A 25,755-nucleotide genomic window follows, 5' to 3' on the forward strand; every position below is an offset into this window, starting at 1 on the left:
TACAGAGAGACATAGATAAGCTGCAGAGCTGGGCTGAGAGGTGGCAAATGGAGTTTAATGCGGACAAGTATGAGGTGATTCACTTTGGTCGAAGTAACCAGAATGCAAAGTACTCGGCTAATGGTAAGATTCTTGGTAGTTTAGATGAGCAGAGAGATCTCGGTGTCCATGTACACAGATCCTTGAAAGTTTCCACCCAGGTTGACAGGGTTGTTAAGAAGGCATACACAGTGTTTTAGCTTTTATTAATAGAGAGATCGAGTTCTGGAACCATGAGGTTATGCTACAGCTGTACAAAACTCTGGTGCAGCTGCATTTGGAGTATTGTGTACAGTTCTGGTCACTGCATTATAAGAAGGATGTGGAAGCTTTGGAAAGGATACAGAGGAGATTTACTAGGATGTTGCCTGATATGGAGGGAAGGTCTTACGAGGAAAGGCTGAGGGACTGGAGGCTGTTTTCGTTCGAGAGAAGAAGGTTGAAAGGTGACTTAATAGAGAATATAAGGTAATCAGAGGGTTAGATAGGGTGGACAGGGAGAGCCCTGTTCCAAGTATGGTGACGGCTAGCACGAGGGGGCATAGCTTTAAATTGAGGGGTGATAGATATAGGGCAGATGTCAGAGGTAGTTTCTTTTCTCAGAGAGTAATAAGGGTATGGAATGCTTTGCCTGCAACGGTAGTAGATTTGCCAACTTTAAGTATATTTAAGTCATCATTGGACAAGCATATGGATGTACATGGAATAGTGCAGGTTAGATGGGCTTCAGATTGGTATGACAGGTCGGCGCAAAATAAAAGGCTGAAGGGCCTGTACTGCACTGTAATGTTCTATGTTCTATGATTTATTTAAACCAGTCCAGTTTTCTTGTTTAAATATTAAAATGATAGCTGTAGTAAACACCTTGACAGCTTCCTTTGACACTTTATTTTATAGTTCCAGAGTTTATGCACTCCTTATACACATTCATTTCTACTTTCAGCAATCCCAGAGGGCAGTATATCTTTCAAACGACAGCTTACCTCTCCCAAAGGGCAGTCTACCTCTCCAAGGGGGGAGGCAGGGGTGCTTATCTCCCCAAAAAGACAGTTTACCTCTCCCAAAGGGCATTTTATTTCTCTTAAAGAGAAATTTATCTCCCCAAAAGGTCTCCCCAAACCATATTTCTTTATTTTTCTACCTTTATACTGCATACCTGGTTTATTTCTGTGTTTTAAGATGGCACCAGAGTGTGGTGACATTATACAATACTTTTCACTGTATTTATAACAAATACATGTAACAATCAATCAATCAATCAATATCTAAGATTACCTGAGTTCTTCAAATGCATGCCTCCAGATAGATTTTTGCAATAATGGAGATTCTCTTGTTGCAACAAACAAATATCTATGCAACATTTTTACCTGTAAAAATCTATGAAATTACTTCACAGATGACCAGTGGAGCTTAACAAATATTCTTGTAGGAACAGAAATAGGCATTCTTCACCATTCACTTTAGATCACAGCTGAACACCTACTTCAATGCCAATTTCTTGTGCTGTGCTAGCTCCATATCCTTCAATTTCATTAGGAATACGCTCAACAATTGAGCTACTACACCCTTTGGGTTACAGAATTTTAACGATTCATCACTCCAGATGAATACATTTCTTGACATCTAAGTCTTAAATGGCCTAACCTTTATATTGATATTATGTTCCTGGTTACAGACTCACCAGCCAGAGGTAATTGGTAAGTTTCAATTAAATCACCTACAGGTCATTCTGCTATAATACACATTTCGTTAATGCGAATTTGATATAATGCGATTAACAAATTGGGGACACTGCTTCTAAAGTACGAACTTTTAAATCTGTGTTGGTTGTAATGCAATTACATTGCTGACACTTTCTAAAGCGCGGTTTTTCTATAACATAGGATTGCACAAGGATGCAATCATCGCGTTATAGAAAACTACCTATATCAATCTTCAAAATATTACAGAATACATGCTCAGTTTCCTGATTTGTTCCTCATAAATCAATCTTCACAAATTGGTAGTCCCAAAACACATTTGCCCTTGGCCCAGCTGCATTCAGGAAAATATAGAGCACAAAGCTTAATAGCTTCCAAAATCAGAGCATTTGTGATGTACACTTTATCTGTGACCAAAGTTTCTGATTTAGGAGGCACTTGAACTTTATGCTGTCTACTAACTAACAGGATAGCGGTCTGCTGCCAGCATTAACTGTTTTTAAGTGGCTACACACCTCATTGGAAGTCTAAAATTGAGAGGCCAGCACCAATCACAGCTGTCATCTACTATTTAATCATAAATCTGCAGACTTGTTAATGGAGAGGTGCATTGCATAACTGATTCTGACCTGGGAAGCATATGGCACAACATAGATAAGAGCAGACTCGCAAGATTTTCTATTGCTGCATTTGAAGCTTCGATCAAGGAAATGGGGAAGAGCAAAATTGTTCTCTATCCATTGATGGCCAGGAGACTCTTCAGACAAACTTTCAGAAGTGTTCGAACCAAATAGCTGTGGTAGTCAATCACAGGAGCCAAATCCTGAGAATTGAGATGCACTAGCTTATTGACTTCAAGTTCAGTGAATGGATCTTCAAATGCTATATCCCATCAATTGTATCACTAGACTCAGATACTACACCACACCCTCATCACTCATCTAATAACAATCTCCATTATTATTGCCTCCCACCCAATCTGACAGTTTGCACACTTTAGTAATTCAATCATGCTAGCCATATCACTCAAAAAGTTGCATCATATTCAATAACATGCTTCCCTCTCTCTTGCTGTACAAAATGGCACATAACCAAAGATGACAAGAGCTATTTGACAGGGCACAGTCATGGCTGCAAGACCTTACCCAAATGGAAGAAATTATATTTACCATAATTGAAGCACTCATTTTCTAGATATGAAAGACAAGGAGATAGGGTGGGAAAATAGCCTTGAAGTAGATTATCCATGATCCAATTGAATGGTGATGCACATTCAAGGGTCTAAAAAGACAAACCTGCTCCTATTTCCTGTATTTCCTTGTTACATTGCTGAGGCAGCAACCAGCAACAGGGCTGGAACTATTGTAGGCAAAAGCAGCCTTATATCCAATTCTCACATTCCATGTCATCCACAATTACTTACGATTTTGAAACTCAAGGTGTGTCAGCATGCATCTTTTATTCTGCCCTGCTACCCCTTACATCCTTACTTTGTGTATTTCTCCTTTCAGACATCTTAAAACTGAAACTGACCAAGCAGCGGTAATAGAGCAAGAAAACAAACATGAAGAAATACCATCACTATCACTATCTCACTTGTAGCCAGTCACACTATGTAAATTCACTAGGATAGCTTAAAAACAGGAAGCACAAATGGTGAGACATAAGGATCAAGTCAGGGCAGGGTCCAATGATAGCATAGGAATCTTTTAAGGAAACCCCATGAATCAGGCCTGGTCATATGAGGCAGCCTATTTTATCAGAGAGATAAACACAAGACCCCAAGGCAGCACCCTCAATACAGACATTGTTATCTCCTCGACTACATCATCATCTGAGGGACTGTAAGAACAGTTACATCACTCACACCACAAAGGGAGCTGATGATTGATGAACTGACCATGTCTAATCCAGTTTATTATTTCCATTAGTCTGGTCTAAAACATCAATGGCAGAAGTGATGCCAGAAGAATTTCAATGTTGATGGGCTCAAAGAAGCATTTTGAGAACTGTCATAAACAACACTGAGCCCTCAATATGAATGCCCTCGGCCACCTGAACATAATCCCAGCCTGACATAACATTGAAAAGGCCATTGACAGGTTAGAATCAACAAGACTGTTGGAACAGATAGAATTCTCACTAAAATATTGAAATATGACAGACAAGTAGTTATGGCTCCTATACACAACCATATCTCCTTCAGTCAGAAGGAGACCATGCAAGTAAATTTCCTCAATACTGTCAATGTAATCATCTTCCAGAAAGTAGATAAGATGAATTGTAGAAACAATTGAGTCTCATTGTCATTCACAGGGAAAAATCCTAAATCACCTCTTCCCAGTGGCTGAAGAGCTCCTCCCAAAGACATAATGTGAATTCTGTCTATCAAGAGTCACAGGTCAAGTCCAAAAAAAGTGCAGAGACAGCAGCAATCCCCAACCTTGGCCCTCTTTAACCTAAGTCTACTAGGAGTAGTTACGGAGTATTCTCAAAGTTTTAGCTGCCCAAAGAAATTCATTGCCATCTCCACTTACTGCATAACAAGCCATGATCCTCCATAAAGCATCGCCAGAAACTCAACAAATATACAAACTAGGGCTATGTTATTACACCATAGAGTCATACAGATGTACAGCACGGAAACAGACCCTTCGGTTCAACTCGTCCATGCCGACCAGATATCCCAACCTAATCTCGTCCCACCTGCCAGCACCTGGCCCGTATCCCTTCAAACCCTTCCTAATCATATACCCATCCAAATGCCTCTTAAATATTGCAATTGTACCAGCCTCCACCACTTCCTCTGGCAGCTCATTCCATACAAGTACCACCCTCTGTGTGAAACAGTTGCCCCTTAGGTCTCTTTTATATCTTTCCCCTCTCATCCTAAACCAATGCCCTCTAGTTCTGGACTTCCTGACCCCAGGGAGAAAATACTTTATCTGTTTATCCTATCCATGCCCCTCATGATTTTGTAAACCTCTATAAAGTCACTCCTCAACCTCCAGGGAAAACAGTCCTCGCCTATTCAACCTCTCCCTATAGCTCAAATCCTCCAACCCTGGCAAAATCCTTGTAAATCTTTTCTGAACCATTTCAAGTTTCACAACATCTTTCCGATAGGAAGGAGACCAGAATTGCACACAATATTCTAATAGTGGCCTAACCAATGTCCTGTACAGCCACAACATGGCCTCCCAACTCCTGTACTCAATACTCTGACCAATAAAGGAAAGCATATCAATTGCCTTCTTTATTATCCTATCTACCTGCAACTCCATATTCAAGGAGCTATGAACCTGCATTCTAAAGTCTCTTTGTTCACTCCCAAGGACCTTACCATTAAGTGTATAAGTCCTGCTAAGATTTGCTTTCCCAAAATGCACCACCTCACATATATCTAAATTATAATCCATCTGCCACTTCTCAGCCCATTGGTCCATCTGATCAACATCCCATTGTAATCTGAGGTAACCTTCTTCGCTGTCCACTACACCTCCAAATTTGGTATCATCTGCAAACTTACTAACTGTACCTCTTATGCTCACATCCAAATCATTTATATAAATGATGAAAAGTAGTGGACCCAGCACCGATCCTTGTGGCACTCCACTGGTCACAGGCCCCCAGTATGAAAAACAGCCCTCCACCACTGCCCTCTGTCTTTTACCTTTGAGCTAGTTCTGTATCCAAATGGCTAGTTCTCCCTGTATTCCATGAGATCTATCCTTACTAACCAGTGTCCCATGGGGAACCTTGTCGAATGCCATACTGTAGTCCATATACATCACGTTCTGCCCTCATCAATCCTCTTTGTTAGTTCTCCAAAAAACTCAATCAAGTTTGTGAGACATGATTTCCCACGCATAAAGCCATGTTATCTATCCCTAATCAATCCTTGCCTTTCCAAATCCTGTCCCTCAGGATTCCCTCCAACAACTTGCCCACTACCGACGTCAGGCTCACTGGTCTATTGTTCCCTGGCTTGTCCTTACCACCTTTCTTAAACAGTGGCACCATGTTAGCCAACCTCCAGTCTTCTGGCACCTCACCTGTGACTATCTATGATACAAATATCTCAGCAAGAGGCCCATCATCACTTCCCTAGCTTCCTACAGAGTTCTAGACCAATGCACTTCTTTATCTTCCTCATTGAAATACTTCACATCATATCCATAATGCTTCCTCTTGGAGTACTGCTTCTCTAGAGGACAAGCAGGAAACTGTTCAAACTGCATCATTTACAGTCTATAATGAAAAACACCTAACTCTATTAAGTTGTGGTAGACTCTGGGGAAACAGATGAATTACTTGCTGTTGATTTGCCAGCTTTTGATCTGCTCTTGTAACCAAAGTATTTTTATGACTTATCAGTTCAGTTTCTGGTCAATTGTAGCACCCAGGATGTTGATCCTGCAATAAAACCACTAAACATCAAAAGGGGATAGTTCAGCTGTCTTGTTAGTCTCTCTATTTTCCTGACACTTTTGTCGTTGAATTTTATTTACGTGCCATTATCAGGCCAAGCCTGAAAGTTGTCCAGGCCTTGCTGCATGGACTGCTTCAGTATTTCAGGAGATGCAAATGCACTCCATCTTGTGCAAACATCAGTGAATACCCCTCTCTGATCTTATGGTGGAAAGGGTCACTGGTGAGGTATTTGAAGATGTTGGGTTTGGGACACAACCTAAGGAACTCCTTCAGTGATGTTTTCGGATTAAACAATGTCCTTTTAATTACTGAGTTCAATTAAATATGCTTCATGCAACCATAATTTTATTTTTAAACAAGCCAGCTTTAAATCAGTTAAACATACTTTCTGTAACTGAAAAGGGCTTTCACTGTGCCTTATACACATTTTTTTTTGGAACAGAGTTTACACACTTTTTCTGGTTTCAAATTTCAAAAGGCAGACTGGATACAGAAACATTCAGATAATTGATGATGTTCATTACAGCAGATTAAAATATTCCATTGTATCTGATTTTCCATTCTTGGAATGGCTCCACAGTGATCCATATCTAAAATGACATACTGTGTCAAATAAACATCGCATCTAGGTTCACACACAGCACATCCTTGATTCAGACTACACTGTCAGACACTAAGTGGAGGCAAACTATCTGGTCATGAGGAGGGACAGAAAAAGGATTAGGAAATCTGAAAGGGGAAATAAATAAATAAATAAAAATGGGATGAAATGCATTTAAAATAATTGCTGGCAAGGCTCACCTCTCCAGTTCTGTGCACCACAGAATATCCTCCTTCCCATTCATGATAACTGGGAAATGCTGATCCTTGCCCTGCTTGATGGAGTTCGACCTGGTCGTTATGGTCCTAACTTTGCTAAACTGGAGAACATTGTAATACAAAAGGTCAGAGTCCATGTCTTGAATTAGACAATTAGAACCTCAATTTCAAAATAGTACAAACAAATTATTACCTCTATTCTACAACAGTGTAATATTGGTAATAACTCCACATTTCTAAAGATTTTCTCAAATGAACATGACATAGAGGTGAGGCTGAGATAGGACTTAACACTGTAGTCTCAATTCTCTGAGTGGTGGTCTTCCTAAAGAGAACTTCTAGCTGAATGTAGTGAAATTTGGTTTGTTATTATGAATAATTATGCTGAAGTGAATGGAGATATAATATAAAACATTTAAATAGAAGTTCATCCTCCACTTATTGCCTCATATTGCCAAATTCAACATTCATAAATGTTCAACTCAAAGTTGTGAAAAGCTGAATACATTTATGAAGTCTTGTAAAGTCATGGAACAAAAAATGCAATCAGCCAATTTCATCCTCAAGAAATGTATTTGACTAAATTTGAAGCTACTATGTTGCAATATTGGCAGTTACTTGGATCATACCCAATGGTGCCTTCAAACAACGAATAGCTGGAATCTGCAGGGCAGAGGAAGGGCATTTAATTTACATGGGTCAGATAGATGCAAACTGCCATTTCAGGTGCATTTCTAATGCCTGTTTTCTAAAACATAATAGACACAAACACTGGCCTGTGGTGAGTTTCCTCAGGCCCTCCACAATTTCAGCTAGTTTCTTATGAACTGCCTGAGTACAAGGGCTATCCTGAGGATTTTTAAAAACATTTCTGAAAGTCCAGGCCACTTGTTTCTTCACTGGGCCCATCACTGTGATCACGTTTGACACTTCAATCTGCATCATAATTTAACAGCAGTTTCTGAATCTCCAGAGTCTCTCTCAAACAGCAGCTAAGGTTAGATCAATTTAAAAAGTCAAAACTGAGATTGATAGATTACATTACATAAGGGTAATAAGGGAAATTGAACTGAGGCCGATAAATGAAGTTGAATCATACATCAACTCATGGGAACACGGTGGCAAAGGATAAAATCACTGGATATGTAATTCAGAACCCCAGGTTAATATGGTGGGAACTCAAGTTCAAATCTCTTTGTGCTGATATTAAATTTAATTTCAAATTATTGAGTTGAATTCAATAAAGTTGGATTTTTTTTTAAAAACTGGGCTAATGGTGACCACAAAATCATTGTTAATTGTTGTAAAAAACCATCTGGCTCACTAATGCCATTTAGGGAAGGAAATCTACTATCACTATTTGTTCTGGATTTCATGTGATTCCAGGTGAATTGTAATGTGTTTATCTATTAACTTGGAAATGATTAAAACCACTCAGTTTTATAAAACTACTCCAAAGTCCTAAGGAAAGGAATGAAATCCAGCCTACCAACCCTGCAAAGTTCTCCTGATTAATATCTGAAGGCTTGCACTAAAATTGAGGAAACTATCCTACAAATTACTCAAGCAGCAGACTGAGGCCCATCTGTAAGAAATGATCTCTAAATATGACTTATGTTCCAGCCACCACAATCACTGTTCTTGTATATCCCGTCCCAGCAGCAGGACAGACCCACCAGAGGTGGCAGCACAGTAATATAAGGCTGAGAGGGTGTTGCTCTGGGAGTCCTTATCATTGTCCCTAAACCTTATGAAGTCTCATAGCTTCAGAAGCAAGTAAACCTCTTTCTGATTACAATATATTGCTCCACCTTTTGGCTGATAAGTCATTACACCTCCATATTCAACATCACTTGGAGGAAGCATAGAGGATACAAGAGTTTAGAATTTACTCTGTGTAGGGGATTTCAATGTCCATCATCACTACTGAATGGATTAGCTGAGTCTAAAGAAGACTTAATCTGTGAAAATTGGTGAGGGAACTAACAACAGGGAAAATTACCTATCCTCACCAATCTACCTGTCACAGGTGCATCTGTATATAATAGCATCATTAGGAGTGACTACCACATAACCACTATGGAGATGAATAGATATAGCAACTCAGTACTGGGAGTTCGTCAGACACACTGGGCCATCATCAGCAGCAGAATTATACTTAACCACAACCTGTAACCGTAAGGACTAATAAGTCCCCTATTATAACATTACCATAAAGCTGGGTGATCAACCTTGATTCAATGAAGAGTGCAGAAGAGTATGCCAGGGTGGCACTAGTTATACCTAAAATTGAGATGTCAGCCTGGTGAAGCTACACTATAGAATTACATGCATGCAAAGTAGCATATGCAGCATGCAACAGACAAATCTAATGGATAAGATTTAAGGTCTGCAGTCTTGCCACATTCAGTCATAAACTGGTAGACAATTAAACTACGAGGTTCCATAAGTATGGTGGGTGGCACGGTGGCACAGTGGTTAGCACTGCTGCCTCACAGCGCCAGAGACCCGGGTTCAATTCCCGCCTCAGGCGACCGACTGTGTGGAGTTTGCACATTCTCCCCGTGTCTACGTGGGTTTCCTCCGGGTGCTCCGGTTTCCTCCCACAGTCCAAAAATGTGCGGGTCAGGTGAATTGGCCACACTAAATTGCCTGTAGTGTTAGGTGCAGAGGTAAATGTAGGGGAATGGGTCTGGGTGGGTGCGCTTCGGCGGGTCGGTGTGGACTTGTTGGGCCGAAGGGCCTGTTTCCACACTGTAAGTAATCTAATCTAATCTAATCTAAAAAGTATTGTCACTCTCAATGGTCGGGGAGTCCAACACATTAGTACTAAGGATACCATTGCAGCATTTGCATTCATCATCAGCCAGAAGTTCTCAGTGGATAATCCAGTGTAGCTTTCTCCTAGAGTTATATGAAATTTTTACAGTGCAGAAAGAAACCCTCCAGCCATGAAGTTTTGGGCTGGCTATCAAGCATCCATCTATTCTAATCCCATTTAGAGTCACAGAGATGTACAGCATGGAAACAGACCCTTCGGTCCAACCCGTCCATGCCAACCAGATATCCCAACCCAATCTAGTCCCACCTGCCAGCGCCCGGCCCATATCCCTCCAAACCCTTCCTATTCATATACCCATTCAAATGCCTCTTAAATGTTGCAATTGTACCAGTCTCCACCACATCCTCTGGCAGCTCATTCCATACACCTACCACCCTCTGTGTGAAAAAGTTGCCCCTGAGGTCTCTTTTATATCTTTCCCCTCTCATCCTAAACCTATGCCCTCTAGTTCTAGACTCCCCAACCCCAGGGAAAAGACTTTGCCTATTTATCCTATCCATGCCCTTCATAATTTTGTAAACCTCTACAAGGTCACCCCTCAGCCTCTGACGCTCTAGGGAAAACAGCCCCAGCCTGTTCAGCTTCTCCCTGTAGCTGGCCTATAGTCTTGTGTGCAGTGGCAATTCAAGCGCACATTTATTAGTTCTTACATGTCTTGTTAGTTCCTGCAGGCAGTGAGTTCTAGGTACCCAAAAACCTCAGAGCTTTGTACCCTTCAAACAGATCTCCACTCAGCCTTCTCTGCTGCAAGGAGAAGAAATCCCAGCCTACCTACTGTCTTTTCATCGCTGAGTTGGCCTAGTCCAGGCAACATCCTAGTGAATTCCTTCTGCACTCTCTATAGTGCAATCGCATCCTGCCTACTGCGTAGCAACCAGAACTGCACATTGTACTCATCACCCTCTGATTCACCATTTTCTCAAGGACAACAAGGATGGGCAGTTAATGCAGGCCCAGCCAATAACACCAATGTCCCATGAGTGAATAACTAAAATTCCAGCTGTGGCCTAACATAACCTCCTTGCTATTATATGCAATGTCTTGAAAAGTAAAGGCAAATATTCAATATGCTTTAACTACCTTATCTACCGTCCTGCTGCCTACAAAGATCTGCACACCAAGATCCCTCTGATTCTCTGTACTTTCAATGTCTACAAATCTTCTCAAAACTCGTTACTTCCTTGCCATGTCAGTCTAAATTTAATTTGCCATTGTTCCATCAATCTTACAAGCTATACTATCCTGTAGTCTAAGGCTTTCCTCCTTGTTATTTACCAGACCACCAATTTTCACATCATCTGTAAATGTATTGATCACACTTCCTACATTCATGTCCAGATCATTAATGTATACAACAAACAGTAAAGGACCTGTAACAAAAACACCCTTCAACCATCTCCCACTGCTTCCTAACATTAAGCTATTTTGGATTCAACTTGCCAAACTGTCCTCAATCCCATGAGCTCTGAGTTATTAACCAGTCTATCTGATGAGACTTTGTCAAAAGTTTCACCAAAGTCCATAAAAGTTGCATTAACTGCATCCTCACGTACACATCTAGTCACCTTCTCAAATTTGTTAGATGTGACTTTATAAAGCCATGCTGACTATCCTTGGCTAATCCTTGCCTCTCCAAGTAGAGATTAATTCTGTCTCTCAGACTTCTTTCCAATAGTTTTGCTACCACACTTGGTGGACTCACCAACCTGTAGTTTACTGGCTTACCCCTTCCACCCTTCTTAAATGGTATCATATTAGCTGTCTTCAAGTCCCCTTATGTCGAGAGAGAAAAGTAACATTAGGGCCTCTCCCTTACCTTCCACAGACACCTGGGATACAACTACCTCCTGAATCCCCAGCATTACAAATGACAGTCTTTAATCAATTCCCTTCAATCTATTTGGTATCAGGAAGCATGAAATCAGTGAACACTGCAAAGACAATGGGCCCTGACAATATTCTGCCAAAAGCACCAAAGACTTGTGCTCCAGAAATACCCACAAACCTAGACAAGTAGTTCCATACAGCTATAACACAGGCATCTACTGCACAATTTGGAAAACTGCCTAGGTATGTCCTATCCACAGGATAACTGATAACATAGCAATTGCCCGAAATGGTCTGTCCCACAAAAAAAACTGGACAAATCCAACACAGCCAATTACAGTCCCATCGGTCTACTCTCCATCATTAGCAAAGTTATGAAAGAGGTTATCAATAGTGTGATCATGAAGTACTTGCAAAGAAATAACCTACTCACTGATGGTCAGTTTAGGTTCTGCCAGGGCCACTCAACTGCTGTCCTCATTAGAGCACTGGGCAAAACATGGGCAAAAGAGATAAACGCCAGTGACTACCCTTGACATCAAGGCAATATTTGACAGCATATGGCATCAAGAAGCCCTATCAAAAATTGAGAATTAGGGAAAGCTACACTGGAGAATTAACTTGCACAAAGGAAGATGGTCATGTTGTTAGAGGTCACTCATCTTAGCTTCAGGATATCTCTGCAGGAGTTCCTCAGGGTAGTGACCTAGGCCCAACCATCTTCATCTGCCTCACCAATGATCTTTCCTCCACCATAACAGCAAAAGTGGAGATATTTGCTAAAGTTCACCACCATTTGAAAATCCTCAGATACTACAAAAATCAGTGTTCATATGCAGCAAGATCTGAACAACACCCAGGCTTGGGCTCATAAGTGCAAGTAACATCCACACCATACAAATGTCAGCAATTGACCACCTCCATCAAAAGGCAATACAGCGAGCACTACTTGATGTTCAACAGCATTACTATTGCTGAATACTCCCACCATCAACATACTGTGGATTACCATTGAGCAAACAAAAAGCCATACACAGTGTGACCACACCTCATGTATCCCCAGTCCGATCGTCCATCACCTGCATGGCACAAGTCAAGTCTCCAATAGAATTTTTTCCACTTGTCTAGATGGGTGCAGCTCCAACAACACTCAAAAGGCTTTACAGCACCAAGTAAAAAAACATCTCATTCATCACCTTCAATAGTCATTCTCTTCACCACTGACACATAAGACAATAGCTGGTATCATGTACAAAATGTATAGCAGTAACTTATGCAAGCGCCTTCAATGGCAAGTTCCAGACCCACAATCTCTACCTGCTACAAGGACACGTGCAACAGATTTCTGGGTCGACCATCACTTCTTTACCTTCACTATGTTCCTCCTTGTCCAAAGAACATTACTGCTGTAGATAATTTTCAAAGTACATTTTTCAAGTACTTACATTTAAATAATGAAATACACCTCTGGGCCAGATGTTTCAGGTTAGAGTTCCAATCTGGGACTTGATAACTATGGATGGTCAGTTTGCCTATGATAGGCAGTAGGAGCAGGATAGTCTCCGAGACACCCAGAGACACATCGCAGCTGCAGTTCAATAGTCTCTTCAGGTTAAGATTCCATCCACAGGTTCTTGCCAAAGGCTATACTTTCTTTACATTTCTACTGCATCAGAATAACATTTAATTTTCAGAATACGTCTTTGTGCTCATTCTGATTGTTCATAATTGCACAGTCAATGTATGAGGAAAAGCTATCCAAGGCTTTTGATTCTTGAATGCTATCAAATGACTCATGCTGAAAAATTTCCAAGTGGAAAATGAAGTAGGACAATGATCATACTTGGCTATGATGCATTTAAGAACATTAGAGTAGAAGCAGGAGTAAATCATTCTAGTCTCAGCCTTTCTGCTCTATCATTCAATATGGCCATGGCTGATATTTTACCTCAATTCCACCTCCTTGTATTATTCCCATGTCCCTTAAACCCCTTAGTATCTAAATACTTAAAATCTTTAATTTAAAGAGACTCAACAACTGCAAATCCACAACCTTCTGGAATAGAAAATTGTAAAGATCTACATCATTTGAGTGAAGAAACTTGGGTTTTAATAGCCCATCAACACACACTGATAAAGTTCAGGTGAGAATGACTATTTTGGTATAGATCTAGAATGTTGTTTGTTTTTTTATGCCTCATGTCACAAAAATATACCACAATTCAAGCTCACTACTTTTAACTGCTTGGCGTAAGTCCTTGAAATAGTGGGACATGGAACCAGACTCTAGCAATAGTCAACATTCCCTGAAATGTTTAAACTGGGCAGTAGATTTAGACTTGTGCAAACTGATTTCATCAGAACTCTCACAAAATGTCAAGAGATGAGATAAACTGCAAACAAACAAACAGAAAATATAATTTCATAACCCATTCCAGAATCACCAGCTTTATATTGAAAATAATTCTTAATGTTAGCAACAGGGTAGCAGCATATTTTTCATATCAAATTGTGATCAGTGCAAGTTACCACTGCTTTCCTCATCAAAGAGGAAAATTAAAGCATTGCTGTGGACTTGTATTAATTTGTATTTATATTGAGAAAGCTGTCAGAGAGAAGAGACTTTAACAGAGTGGTCTTAGAACAGCCCATAGTAGTTTCATGCTTATACATTTTGAGATTGAAATATACAAGAACTTCTAAAATATGGGAAGTGTTGAATATACAGAAGAATAGAATAAAATGATAAAATCTATTTGATTCATGTCATTTTAGGCTTACCTTTGCTATCCTACCATGCTCAAGGCAGTCCTGGAGTTCCAGTTTATCTGCTGAAGAAGCAACCAGGGGCCTGAGAATGTGGAAAATCTGACTTCAGTGCCAAATATTCCATGTATTTTCTGTATCATGCATTTTTAAGCAATCCTTGGAGGCATTTCTTCATATTTTTAGAGGATTAATCACAGTAACAGCAATAGCTAAAATACTTACTATAAAGAAATGTAATCAAAGTATTTAGAACAGTTTTAATAATATAATGTCAAAAAGTAATTTCTAAATATGACAAAGAATATGCATCATAAATATGAGAATAGCAAAGTAGTCAGTAGCTATAATGTAGCTTTTGCCAGAAAAAGATATAATTTGAGTTATAAGTTTGTGCGAAACAAGATCCCACTGCATTTATTTTAGGAGCATGATACTGGAACAGCATTTTCAATGGCTCTGTACTGAAATTGTACTGCTTACTATGAATTGTCAAATATTTATTGTGACAAAAATGAAATAGGATTATTCAGCACAGATGAAGACCGTTCAACCCTTCTCTTTCAATTCAATGCGACTGTCCAGCTCACTGAAAGATCTATCCTTTTATCATACTTCCTTGCTCTTTTTCCATAGACCTGCTAATTTCTCTCCAAACAAAGGTACTTTTAATTAATGGCAGGAATTTTGCTTTGTAATGCATATTACTATTTACTTAGTGGATTACAATACTTAGTTGAACAATAACTTGCAACACTTAAGAATTTATGTCAATTATTGTGTATTGCACACATAATATTACTCTCTACTATTTAATGGAAGTTGTAACTAAATTCAAATAAACAAGTTAAGACCCTCATTAATTTTGCAGTGAGGGAGATGATATGAACATATTTGCATTTGTACAATACCATTACTCTCCATAATTTCCAGATTATAGAAATACTAACATTCAAGTTTCCTGAATCGATCAAACAGTTTCTACTCACATTTCCCACAAATGACTCTCTACGAATGAAATAATTCTCTCTCTGAATCTAATCCAAATTTAGCAACTATTATTTAAATTATACTTGTCCCATATGACTACATTCACTGTCCCTGCGGCCTTGAGTAAAATACATGTATACCTAAGATTCACAACAATGCACTCATCCCCAAACACAACCTTTAAATTCATGCATCAGCCAAATATCTCAAACATATCTGCATGCCACAAACAATTCATGCATGTAGCTATAAAGAATTCAATTCTGAAGCACACACTAGAGATTGAAAATATGCCAATGAATGAATAAAAATAAATTAGACCAAACTAAATGTGATAGTAATCAAAGACACACACCCATTTCCAACTAGAGTCGCACTAAATTAATTCCTATTAATGAAGCTTTTAACTAGAGTTAGGAGAATGAGCAGGAATTGATAACAAGATCTCATTCCAAGATGCAAAACTTTTCCTCAGCAAAGTATAGAAGTTCCATTTTGCAGTACAATAAATTAGATTAATTTTGTAACACAGATATAAAGGCAGTATTGTTACTTATTTCAGTGGGTATTACATTAATTAGCAGGAATTTTCATGAAACATAGCTCATCATCTGTTTGGTGTTTACAGGAAAGTAGCAAGGACTCTAAATGGATCATCACTTTGCATTAAAATGATGACAGAGTGCAAAATAACAATGTTTTAGGCCCCTACCAAACAAAGCTTGAAGGAAGAACTGATCATGAAAGTACAATGATCAAATTTCTGCATGTATACCCTGTGAAAATCTATGTTCATTAAATGACAAATCAAACAAAGGCAATTTTTTTGCCATATCTTCAAATGTTAATAACTTTTTCAATGTGATTTTTTTCTGAAATAGGTGACAATATGTACCCTCGTGGAGAGTAATGTCATAACTCAAGGGAACAATGAACACAATCATGAAATTTGAGTTTACAAGAGGATAACAACTGTGAATTTCCTACTGGCTGTCTGATCTGCTGATTTAACTTCAACATGAAGTGGGTGCCAATTCAGTTTATGCAGTTAGCTGAGATTATTGTTGTAGCAAAGGTGTTCAATTAGTGAAAATTCAATAGGATTCCTAAGAAACATCTGTACAGGCATTTTTTTTTCAAGGGATGAAGGTCAATAAAACAAATGGGTTAAAATTTCCACTTTCGGTGCAACTAGGAAATTGCATTTGAAATTGTGCTTATAATCGTTAAAGTATCTGATAAAATTGATTTGTATAATCATAAACATAAATCTTACAATTTATCTGTGTTCATTGTGTTAACCTGTTGCAATTTTATTAAAATAATTGAAAATGGGTTTATCACGAAACTGCAAACATTTTCAGTAAGTGTTTAGTCTTCCACTCGTGAACAACTTTATTTTAAATTACTGAAAATAATTTTAAAAGGTTGTTCTTTACTATTTACTAGTTTCATGAGTTAGTCTTTTTTTTAGTAAATTAAATATTCCATCAATGTAAACATTTTAAAAATGTGACTCGGACTTCCTATAATCTCCCAAGAAAAGATACTCGATTAAGATCATGCTCAGACACAATTGGGAGAAACTTGCCATCTATATTATTTTGATGTGAAACTTTGTCAAATTTCTGAGAGCTTGTGTCATTTTCAGACAAACCTATTTTTAAAAGTAGCATATCAAATTGTAGAAACTCAGTTTTAACTCTTTTGGAGAATTGTTTCATAGTCTCAGTGTTATTTTTACTTGATTTGAAATTAAAAAGCTGTCATGGCGCAAAATTGGCTGTTTATTTGTTATGAACCCATTTTGTGCTCCTCGTGTAGACCACTTTCACCCTATAGTCCCTGACAGATTGTTAATTCCCTTAATTAAGAACTGAGTGAGGTCACTTCAAAGTTTCCAGTTCTTTAAAGAAGCCAAGTCTAACTTTTTAAGTCTAATAATATAAATTTCAACGTAATATCACTCTCGTTGCTTACTCATGGAAGTCATATACCTCCATGTTCCCAAAAACTAATCTTTTCTTGTAGATCCAAACCAGCATAACATCACTAAACTATTTCAGATACACTACCAACAGTGTTATTCCAAATAATGGATGAACAGCTCATATTGAATCAGCATGAAACAGCAGAGATATTTTTTGCTATTGTACCCTCGGTAATTGACATCAAAACCAAGGCAAATTACATAAAACTTTCTATAATGCCTTAATTAATCAGTGTGTGACAAGCAAGATTTCAATTTCATATAATTACAATTAACATTACTTTTACTTTCTAATGGAGATGGTAAGGAGCGTGGGATGAGAATGGATCTGCTTTAGTTTCCTATTCAACCTGATCAGAGATATTATGACAGTCCTCTGGAACAGGTGGGACTCGAAACCCAGGTCTTTTGGCTCAGAGGTAAGGACACCAACACTGTGCCATAAGAGTCATCTGGGTCGGCTTTATATCTTTATTTTATCTGGAACTGTTACCACACAAACCGAACAACTTTCCCATCGAAAATCATAGTGAGTCTGCTTTTTAAAAAAAATGTATTAGTTAGGGGCGATGCTAGCATTAAAAGGTGAGGGTGGAGTGGGTCCACTTTATATGAAGAAGGGCTCAGTTAACAAGTTTCAGCTGGGCAGGGCATTACCTGTTACCAAGTAATTCCCCAAAGACCGTGTCGGGGTTATCACAGCCCATTGGAACACTGGTATTGAGAGTGGGGTAGCATAAAGGTGGTAGAACCACCTTGATTATTTCAACTCTGACTTTAAAATAATCTTGAAATTATTCATTTTGCCACATTAGTAATTCAGTGTTTATTTAAACTTTCTTGATTCACATGGCAGTTTTAAGAGTACAGTTATGATTGACACATTCCAATACCATAAAGGCCTGGCAACAATTTCACCTTTCATGTTTTGTTGAATTGCATCAACATAACCAATAACTGCCTTACTTAGTAAATAATACTGGACCAATGCAGGATTTCCATAATTTGAACAAGTAACTGTCCTAACTGTATTTGCAATTAGCTAATTTAAAGAAACAAATATAAACAAATACTATTAGCCCTTTAAATAACTTAGAATATATGTGACTGTTAAAAGGAAGTTCTCTCAATTCTTTTTGACAGGCTCTTGGAATGACACTCTCTTGCATTTCATAGATCACCAATTTGTAGTTTAATGAATTTGAATGCAAATAGCCCACTGTCATAACAACAGTAAAAGAAAGCCATTTGGCCCTTTGAGCCTGCTCTGCCATTCAATATGATCATGGCTGATCATCCATCTCAGTAAGGTAAAAACAATGACTGCAGATGCTGGAAACATCCATCTCAGTACCCTATTCCCACTTTCTCCCCATACCTTTTGTTTCATTTAGCGAAGAACTATATCTAACTCCTTTTGGAAAACATACAATGTTTTGGATTCAACTGCTTTCTGTGGCAGAGAATTCCACAGGTTTACCACTCTGGGTGAAGAAATTTCTCCTCACCACAGTTCTAAATGGTCTGTGCCATATCCTTAATCTGTGACTCCGGTTCACAATCAACAAGATCATCCATCCTACATTTTCCTGTCTAGTCCTCATAGAATTTTACAGACAGATCAAAACTGTGGAACACAATACTTTTTGTTGTATACTTTTAATATTTGAAAAATAAACAACTTGGCCTAAGCAGCCAACTTTAATGAGTGTTACTTACAATTGTTTAAGAGGTTGTTCAATGAGTTGTTTTAATGATATTCTGCAACTGATACAGAGGCTAATGCCCAATACATTCCTGTCCAAATAGCGTGCCGGTTAAAATACAACCATTTGTCTTTTAGACATATTGTGGCCATAAAGGACAATCTTAATTAAGTCTTGATGGAAGAATTTCTTCCTTATGAAAATAATTCCTGAGCACTGAATTATTTTAATTTTGAATAAAGTCAGTAAAATTCACCTGGAACCAGGATTAAAAAGAAATTGTCCAAACAATGAATTAATACTACATATAACCTGTCTTTTGTTTCAAATTTCCAAGTAAATTATGAATGAATCTTTCACAAATTAAAATAGCAAGAATCAATAATGAGTATCAGCAATACTGATTATATCCATTTTTGTAGCACATGTACTTTGATGTTTGATGTGACTTAAATTGAGATTTAAGGTTACTTCCTTGTCAACATTGTTTGCAATTCATACATTGTCAGCCAGTGTGTTCCAGTCATTGATCATAATGGTGTCTGAATTGAAGAATTGTTGATTGAGATATCAACATTGCACATTTTAGATATAATTTGAAGTTACTTATCAGTAAATTGGGGAGGTGACCGCCCAGTGGTATTATCAGTGGTCTGTTAATCCAGAGACCAAGTAATGTTCTGGGGACCCAGGTTCAAATCCCACCTGATCCCCTTTAGGGAAGGAAACTGCCATCCTTACCTAGTGTGGTCTACATGTGATTCCAGACCCACAACAATGTGGTTGACACTTAACTTGGGCAATTAGGGATGCACAATGAATGGCTTAGCCAGCAACACCCTCATGAATTTAAAAAAAAACCTTAGTCTGAATTTTGGTTTATTGGTTGATGGGCCAATGGTAGGACATAGAGAAAACAATTAAATTTTGCACACTCTGTCGAGATCAAGCTTTTGAAGATCTGGCTTCCCCTACTACAACATCAATAATATACCTCAACCTTGATCTCATAGAACGCTCTTTTAAATTGGTGTGAATAGTTTGGTTTCTCAAACAGACCAGAGACTTTAAGAATTCTTTACAATGCGCATAAGGACCTTAATAGGCTGCAAATAACAAGTACTGGATAATAGGTTGCAGAAAATAAGAGATATTCCTCCCATCATTTACAGCAGAATTCAAGTTCACATTCCAGAGGTGAATAGACACTATGTTGAATATCTATCAAAGGTTCAGCAACTTTTTATAAAATACGCATTAAATGTATATTTAAATCTAAAGAGTATTGTTAGTAATTTTGGCCTGGATTTTTCCAACAGTCAGTTAATCATTGTTCCTGCATAGATGAGAGTTATGTACAGGAACGTGCAGAAACCCCATCACAGCAGATTCTAAATTGAAGTTTCTGCTGAACAATTCCTTATGCCTGGAACCTTCAGAAAATCTCCATAAAAGAGACAGAATTCCAATGAAATTAATTAAATAGTTATTCAGGAAATGTTAGACTATTAAATATATAGTCAATTGCCTGAGTAACTATTCAACTGACCCCATACTTAGCTTACACACAGCATTTCTTCTAATTTCTTTCCTTTGTGGCATTGACTTCCAGAACTGGAAATCAATGCTGTGAATAGCACCGGCACACTGATCACCATGCGCAGGTCCTTGGAGTGGCTGCACACACATCCCCAATTCCATTTACACCTCATCCTTTGCTCCATACCCAATTCCCCTGTCATTGAATACGCTTTCACCCACAACACCTTTTTATCCCACTCCAACCCAACCCCCAACTTCTCATCCACTGGTTACAGCCCCCGGTCCACAGCTCCACAGCTGACTTCTTTTTTTCCCTTCCACTGAACATCTTCCTCTTCTTTCACCTTTCCCTTCCTCCCCTCCACAACAGAATCTCTTATCTCTACCGCTGGTCCCCACCTCCACTTACCTTGGTCTGCACCCGATTTATTTACAGCCATAGAGTCAGAGAGAGAGAAAGAGAGAGACAGCACAGAAACAGACCCTTCAGTGCAAACTTATCCATGCCAACCAAATATCCTAAATTAATCTAGTCCCATTTACCAGCATTTGGCCCATATCCCTCTAAACCCTTCCTATTCATGTACTGATCCAGATGTCTTTTAAATGTTGTAATTGTACCAGCCTCTACCACATTCTCTGACAGTTCATTCCATACATGCACCACTTTTGCATAAAGCTGCCCCTTAGGTCTCTTTTAAATCTTTCCCCTCTCACCTTAAACCTATCCCTCTAGTTCTGGACTCCCCCAACCCAGAGAAAGGATCTTGTCTATTCACCCGATCCATGCCCCTCATGATTTTATAAACCTCTATAAGGTCATCCCTGAGCCTCCAATGATCCATGGAAAACAGCCCCAGTCTATTCAGCCTCTCCCTATAGCTCAAACTCTCCAACCCTGGCAACATCCTTGTAAATCTTTCCTGAACCCTTTCAAGTTTCACAACATCCTTCCTATAGCAGGGAGAACAGAATTGCACAAAATATTCCAAAAGTGGCTTAATGTATGTCTTGTGCAGCTGCAACATGACCTCCCAACTCCCATACTCAATGCTCTGACCAATAAAGGAAAGCATACTAAATGCTTTCATCACTAACCTATCTACCTGAGACTCCACTTTCAAGGAACTATGAACCTGCACTCTAAGGTCTGTTTGTTCAGCAACTCTCCCCAGGACCTTACCATTAAGTGTATAAGTCCTGTCCTGATTTGCTTTTCCAAAATACAGCACCTCACATTTGTGTAAATTAAACTCCATCTGCCACTCCTCAGCCCATTGGCCCATCCAATCAAGATCCCGTTATACTCTGAGGTAAACTCCAATTTCGGTGTTATCTGCAAACATACCAACTAAACCTCCTATGTTCACATCCTTCTACCAGTGGACCCAATCCCCACACCACACATTCCCTGGATCCAAAAGTCACTGGATCCATTTCTCCCACCCATCTCGACCTATTCTAAATGCTGCATCACTTCACTAGAGAACTTGCAACATGGCACCCTAACCCTTTCAACTCTACCCTGAGCATCTGGCATCCTATCCCTACTTAGCTGGCATCCTACTCTCCCAACAGCTTAACATCACATTTACCTAATGTACTTACTATTTGATAGTTGCTGTCAAAGTGCAAGTGTGGATCTCAAAGTTTCAGACTAGAGCAGCAGACTGCTGTCAAAAGAGGGCCTGCTTCCGAGCAATGAAAGAACTGTCAGAATAGAAGTTTGGCTACACATTGCTGAAGAAGCCAAGGTTGAAATTCTCCTCTCAGGAATGTGGAACTCTTTCCTTTCATAACAAAAAGGGTGGTGTGGCAATCAGAGTGAGATTGTCACTTCTTAGAAAATCTGGCCCATGAATTAATAAAGAAAGCATTTGTATGAAATGTGTTTTGCCACTATCTTAGTGTGGTATAACCCATTTATTTTAAACAGATTAATCCTTTGGATTAGTATTATTATCTAATAATAATACTACAATTAGCTATTTACAGCCTTTAGTTTGAAAAATAGTTCCATCTGCAGGAAACTATAATGATATTACGATTTTTAGCAATATTAGTACAATTTTACAAATACAATATTTTACTATATTTTATATAACCAAAGTATTTGGTATTACATGATTGAATTAATAGCAATACAATATTCAAAAATAATTTACAAAAACAAAAACACCTCTGACCTGTTCATTCCCGGTAAGTTTCCCCAAAAATAGCGAGCTCTGTGTGCTGCCGATACGTCTATTGCATCAATCATAACTGGGTTACACTGTAGAGAGCAAAATAGGAAAAATATTATTGCTGGAGAAGATACCTGCAAGAACAAATGATCCACAGCTGGCTTGATCAACATATGCCCCAGTGGGTTGTGTGTTTGTACCGAGACTCTTGCCCTCTTATGCAAGCTCCAGTGCCCTAAAAAACAATGGTCAAGATAACAGAGTGGGACACCCAGATCCAAGTGGAGGTTGGATATGAATGAAAGTGTGTGAGAGAAAATGTGATTATAAAAGGGAGAGACAGTGACAGAGAGAGAGATAAGTATGTGAGAGACAGATAGTGATACTTGACATTTTTGATGGTCACCTTCATTTATTACACATGTTAAAAAAAATGATGAATTTATGTGGAACATAGAACAGTAGAGCATAGGAACAGGCCCTTCAGCCCACTGTGTCCGTGCTGACCATGATGCCATTCTAAATTAATTCCATTTGCCTGCACATGATCCATATTCCTCTACTCCCTGCCTATTCACGTGTCTGTCCAAATGCCTCTTAACTGTTGCTAATTAGAACATAGAACATAGAAGAATACAGCGCAGTACAGGCCCTTCGGCCCTCGATGTTGCGCCGATCCAAGCCCACCTAACCTACATTAGCCCACTATCCTCCATATGCCTATCCAATGCCCGCTTAAATGCCCATAATGAGGGAGAGTCCACCACTGCTACTGGCAGGGCATTCCATGAACTCACGACTCGCTGAGTAAAGAACCTACCCCTAACATCTGTCCTATACCTACCCCCCCCTTAATTTAAAGCTATGCCCCCTTGTAATAGCTGACTCCATACGTGGAAAAAGATTCTCACTGTCAACCCTATCTAAACCCCTAATCATCTTGTACACCTCTATCAAGTCACCCCTAAACCTTCTTTTCTCCAATGAAAACAACCCCAAGTGCCTCAGCCTTTCCTCATACGATCTTTCTACCATACCAGGCAACATCCTGGTAAACCTCCTCTGCACCCGTTCCAGTGCCTCCACATCCTTCCTATAGTATGGCGACCAAAACTGCACACAATACTCCAGATGCGGCCGCACCAGAGTCTTATACAACTGCAACATGACCTCAGTACTCCGGAACTCAATTCCTCTACCAATAAAAGCCAGTACGCCATATGCCTTCTTCACCGCACTATTTACCTGGGTGGCAACTTTCAAAGATAAATTGTATCTGCTTCCACCACATCCCCTAGCAGTGCATTCCAGGCACACAGGAAAACCTACCCACACACCAGGCGTGGAGAGAAGAAAACCCAGGTTAAAAGACAACTGCTTCTGTCCCCCACATTTGTCCAAACTCTGCTGAGACGAGCTCAGAATGTATGGCATTAGAGAGGAATGCAAGGTGTTAATTAAACTCAATTCTTTAGTTCTGCCTCAGTCCTTTCTTCTTTTTTGGTAATCAGGAGTTGGAGCTTAGCCTGACTCTCCAGCTGTTTCTTCAGCAAAAATGTTTTCAGAATTTAATATAGGTAATGGGGATTTCGTAATCCAACCACCTAGAAAGCCACCAAGAGACTGCCATTACCTCCTTTCGAAGAGGCACACTGAATTCAGACACTCGACTGGGCAGCATTTGTCCCTGAGAAATCATTCCCTGATAGCTGACAGACTGTGATTGGCTGGCAGCAAAGTATTGCTCAGTAGTGTAAATGAGGGAGAGGTGACTACTGTTGGCATCGCATTTACCCAAGCAATCCAGGACGCAAGTGAATAGGGGCTGGATATGGGACTGCAGGGGGGGAAGGGAATGGCAGCAAGTGCTGGAGATGCTGGCTCTCAGCAATATTTACCCCCTCCATTCCCAATGCTGCATCCCTCAATTTGGCACTTTTTTTCCAATGATGGAATCCTCCTGGCAGCTAGCAAACAACCTCAGCAGGATTTGCTTTGTGGGCTTTCCACAAGAGATACCCTGCCTCTGGTTGAAAACCTGTCGTGGTGAGTGAAAGCCCTCAATTGGGCAATTAATTGACAAAGAGATAAGAAGGCCATCTGTAAGCCTTCTGAACCCGAACAGTAGGGGATGATGCAGGGTGGCAGTGGGATCCCTCTCCTTGCCTGCCCCAGGAAAAGCACTCCTGCCACCAAACATGCCTGGGAAAAGGGCATTAAATTCCACCCATTATTGATGTGGAAAATGAAAAACTAGCACCTACACCATTTTCGATAGTAGGGTTACATTTTGTGTGAACAATGGACTTTTTTGGAGGGCCTGGGTGAACGCCTCATTTTCTGCCTCGGAACACTTCAACCCCAGGGCATCAATGTGGACTTCATCAGTTTCCTTATTTTCCACCCTACCCCCCCACCTTACCCCAATTCCAACCTTCCAGCTCAGAACTGTCCTCATGACCTGTCCTACCTGCCAATCTCCCTTCCCACCTATTTGCTGCACCCTCCCCTCTGACCTATCACCTCCATCCCCCCCTCCCATTCACCTATTGTACTCTTTGCGACATTCTCTCCAGCCCCACCCCACCCCATTTATCTCTCCACTCTGGAGGCTCTCTGTCTCTATTCCTGATGAAGGGGTTTTGCCCGAAATGTCTGTTTTCCTGCTCCTCGGATGCTGCCTGACCTGCTGTACTTTTCCAGCACCACTCTGATCTAAACTCTGGTTTCCAGCATCTGCAGTCCTCACTTTTGCCTTTTCTGGAGGGCCTGTTGTCAGCTTCCGCCATTCTCATTTTCCACAGTATTATTCCTCTTGGGCCTCTGCTATATTTGAGTTACTTAGGAGATGGGAAAATGGATGAAAAAGATTTGAAGCCAAGATAAACAAAAGGCTCAATTCTGCAACTAACTATGA

At 39.6% G+C, this 25,755-nt stretch overlaps 1 protein-coding gene across 4 annotated transcripts in view; it reads right to left on the minus strand.

Moving 5' to 3' along the window:
- The window catches only part of LOC122560172 (DNA (cytosine-5)-methyltransferase 3B), a 290,151-nt gene that overhangs the window by 12,996 nt on the left and 251,400 nt on the right, over positions 1 to 25,755 (minus strand). For 2 of the 4 annotated variants that reach the window (XM_043710531.2, XM_043710530.2), the window contains 3 exons: positions 22,842 to 22,927; positions 14,443 to 14,512; positions 6,975 to 7,093 (listed from right to left, as the gene is read on the minus strand). In XM_043710531.2, the coding sequence (XP_043566466.1) occupies positions 6,975 to 7,093; positions 14,443 to 14,512; positions 22,842 to 22,927 (275 nt within the window). The remainder of the gene's footprint in view (positions 1 to 6,974; positions 7,094 to 14,442; positions 14,513 to 22,841; positions 22,928 to 25,755) is intronic. The other 2 variants (XR_015759555.1, XM_087994836.1) reach the window with 2 other exon arrangements.

Source organism: Chiloscyllium plagiosum, unplaced genomic scaffold (assembly GCF_037043375.1).
Source record: "Chiloscyllium plagiosum isolate Xiang-an unplaced genomic scaffold, Cpla_swu_hap1 HiC_scaffold_15, whole genome shotgun sequence".
NCBI classification, from domain to species: domain Eukaryota; kingdom Metazoa; phylum Chordata; class Chondrichthyes; order Orectolobiformes; family Hemiscylliidae; genus Chiloscyllium; species Chiloscyllium plagiosum.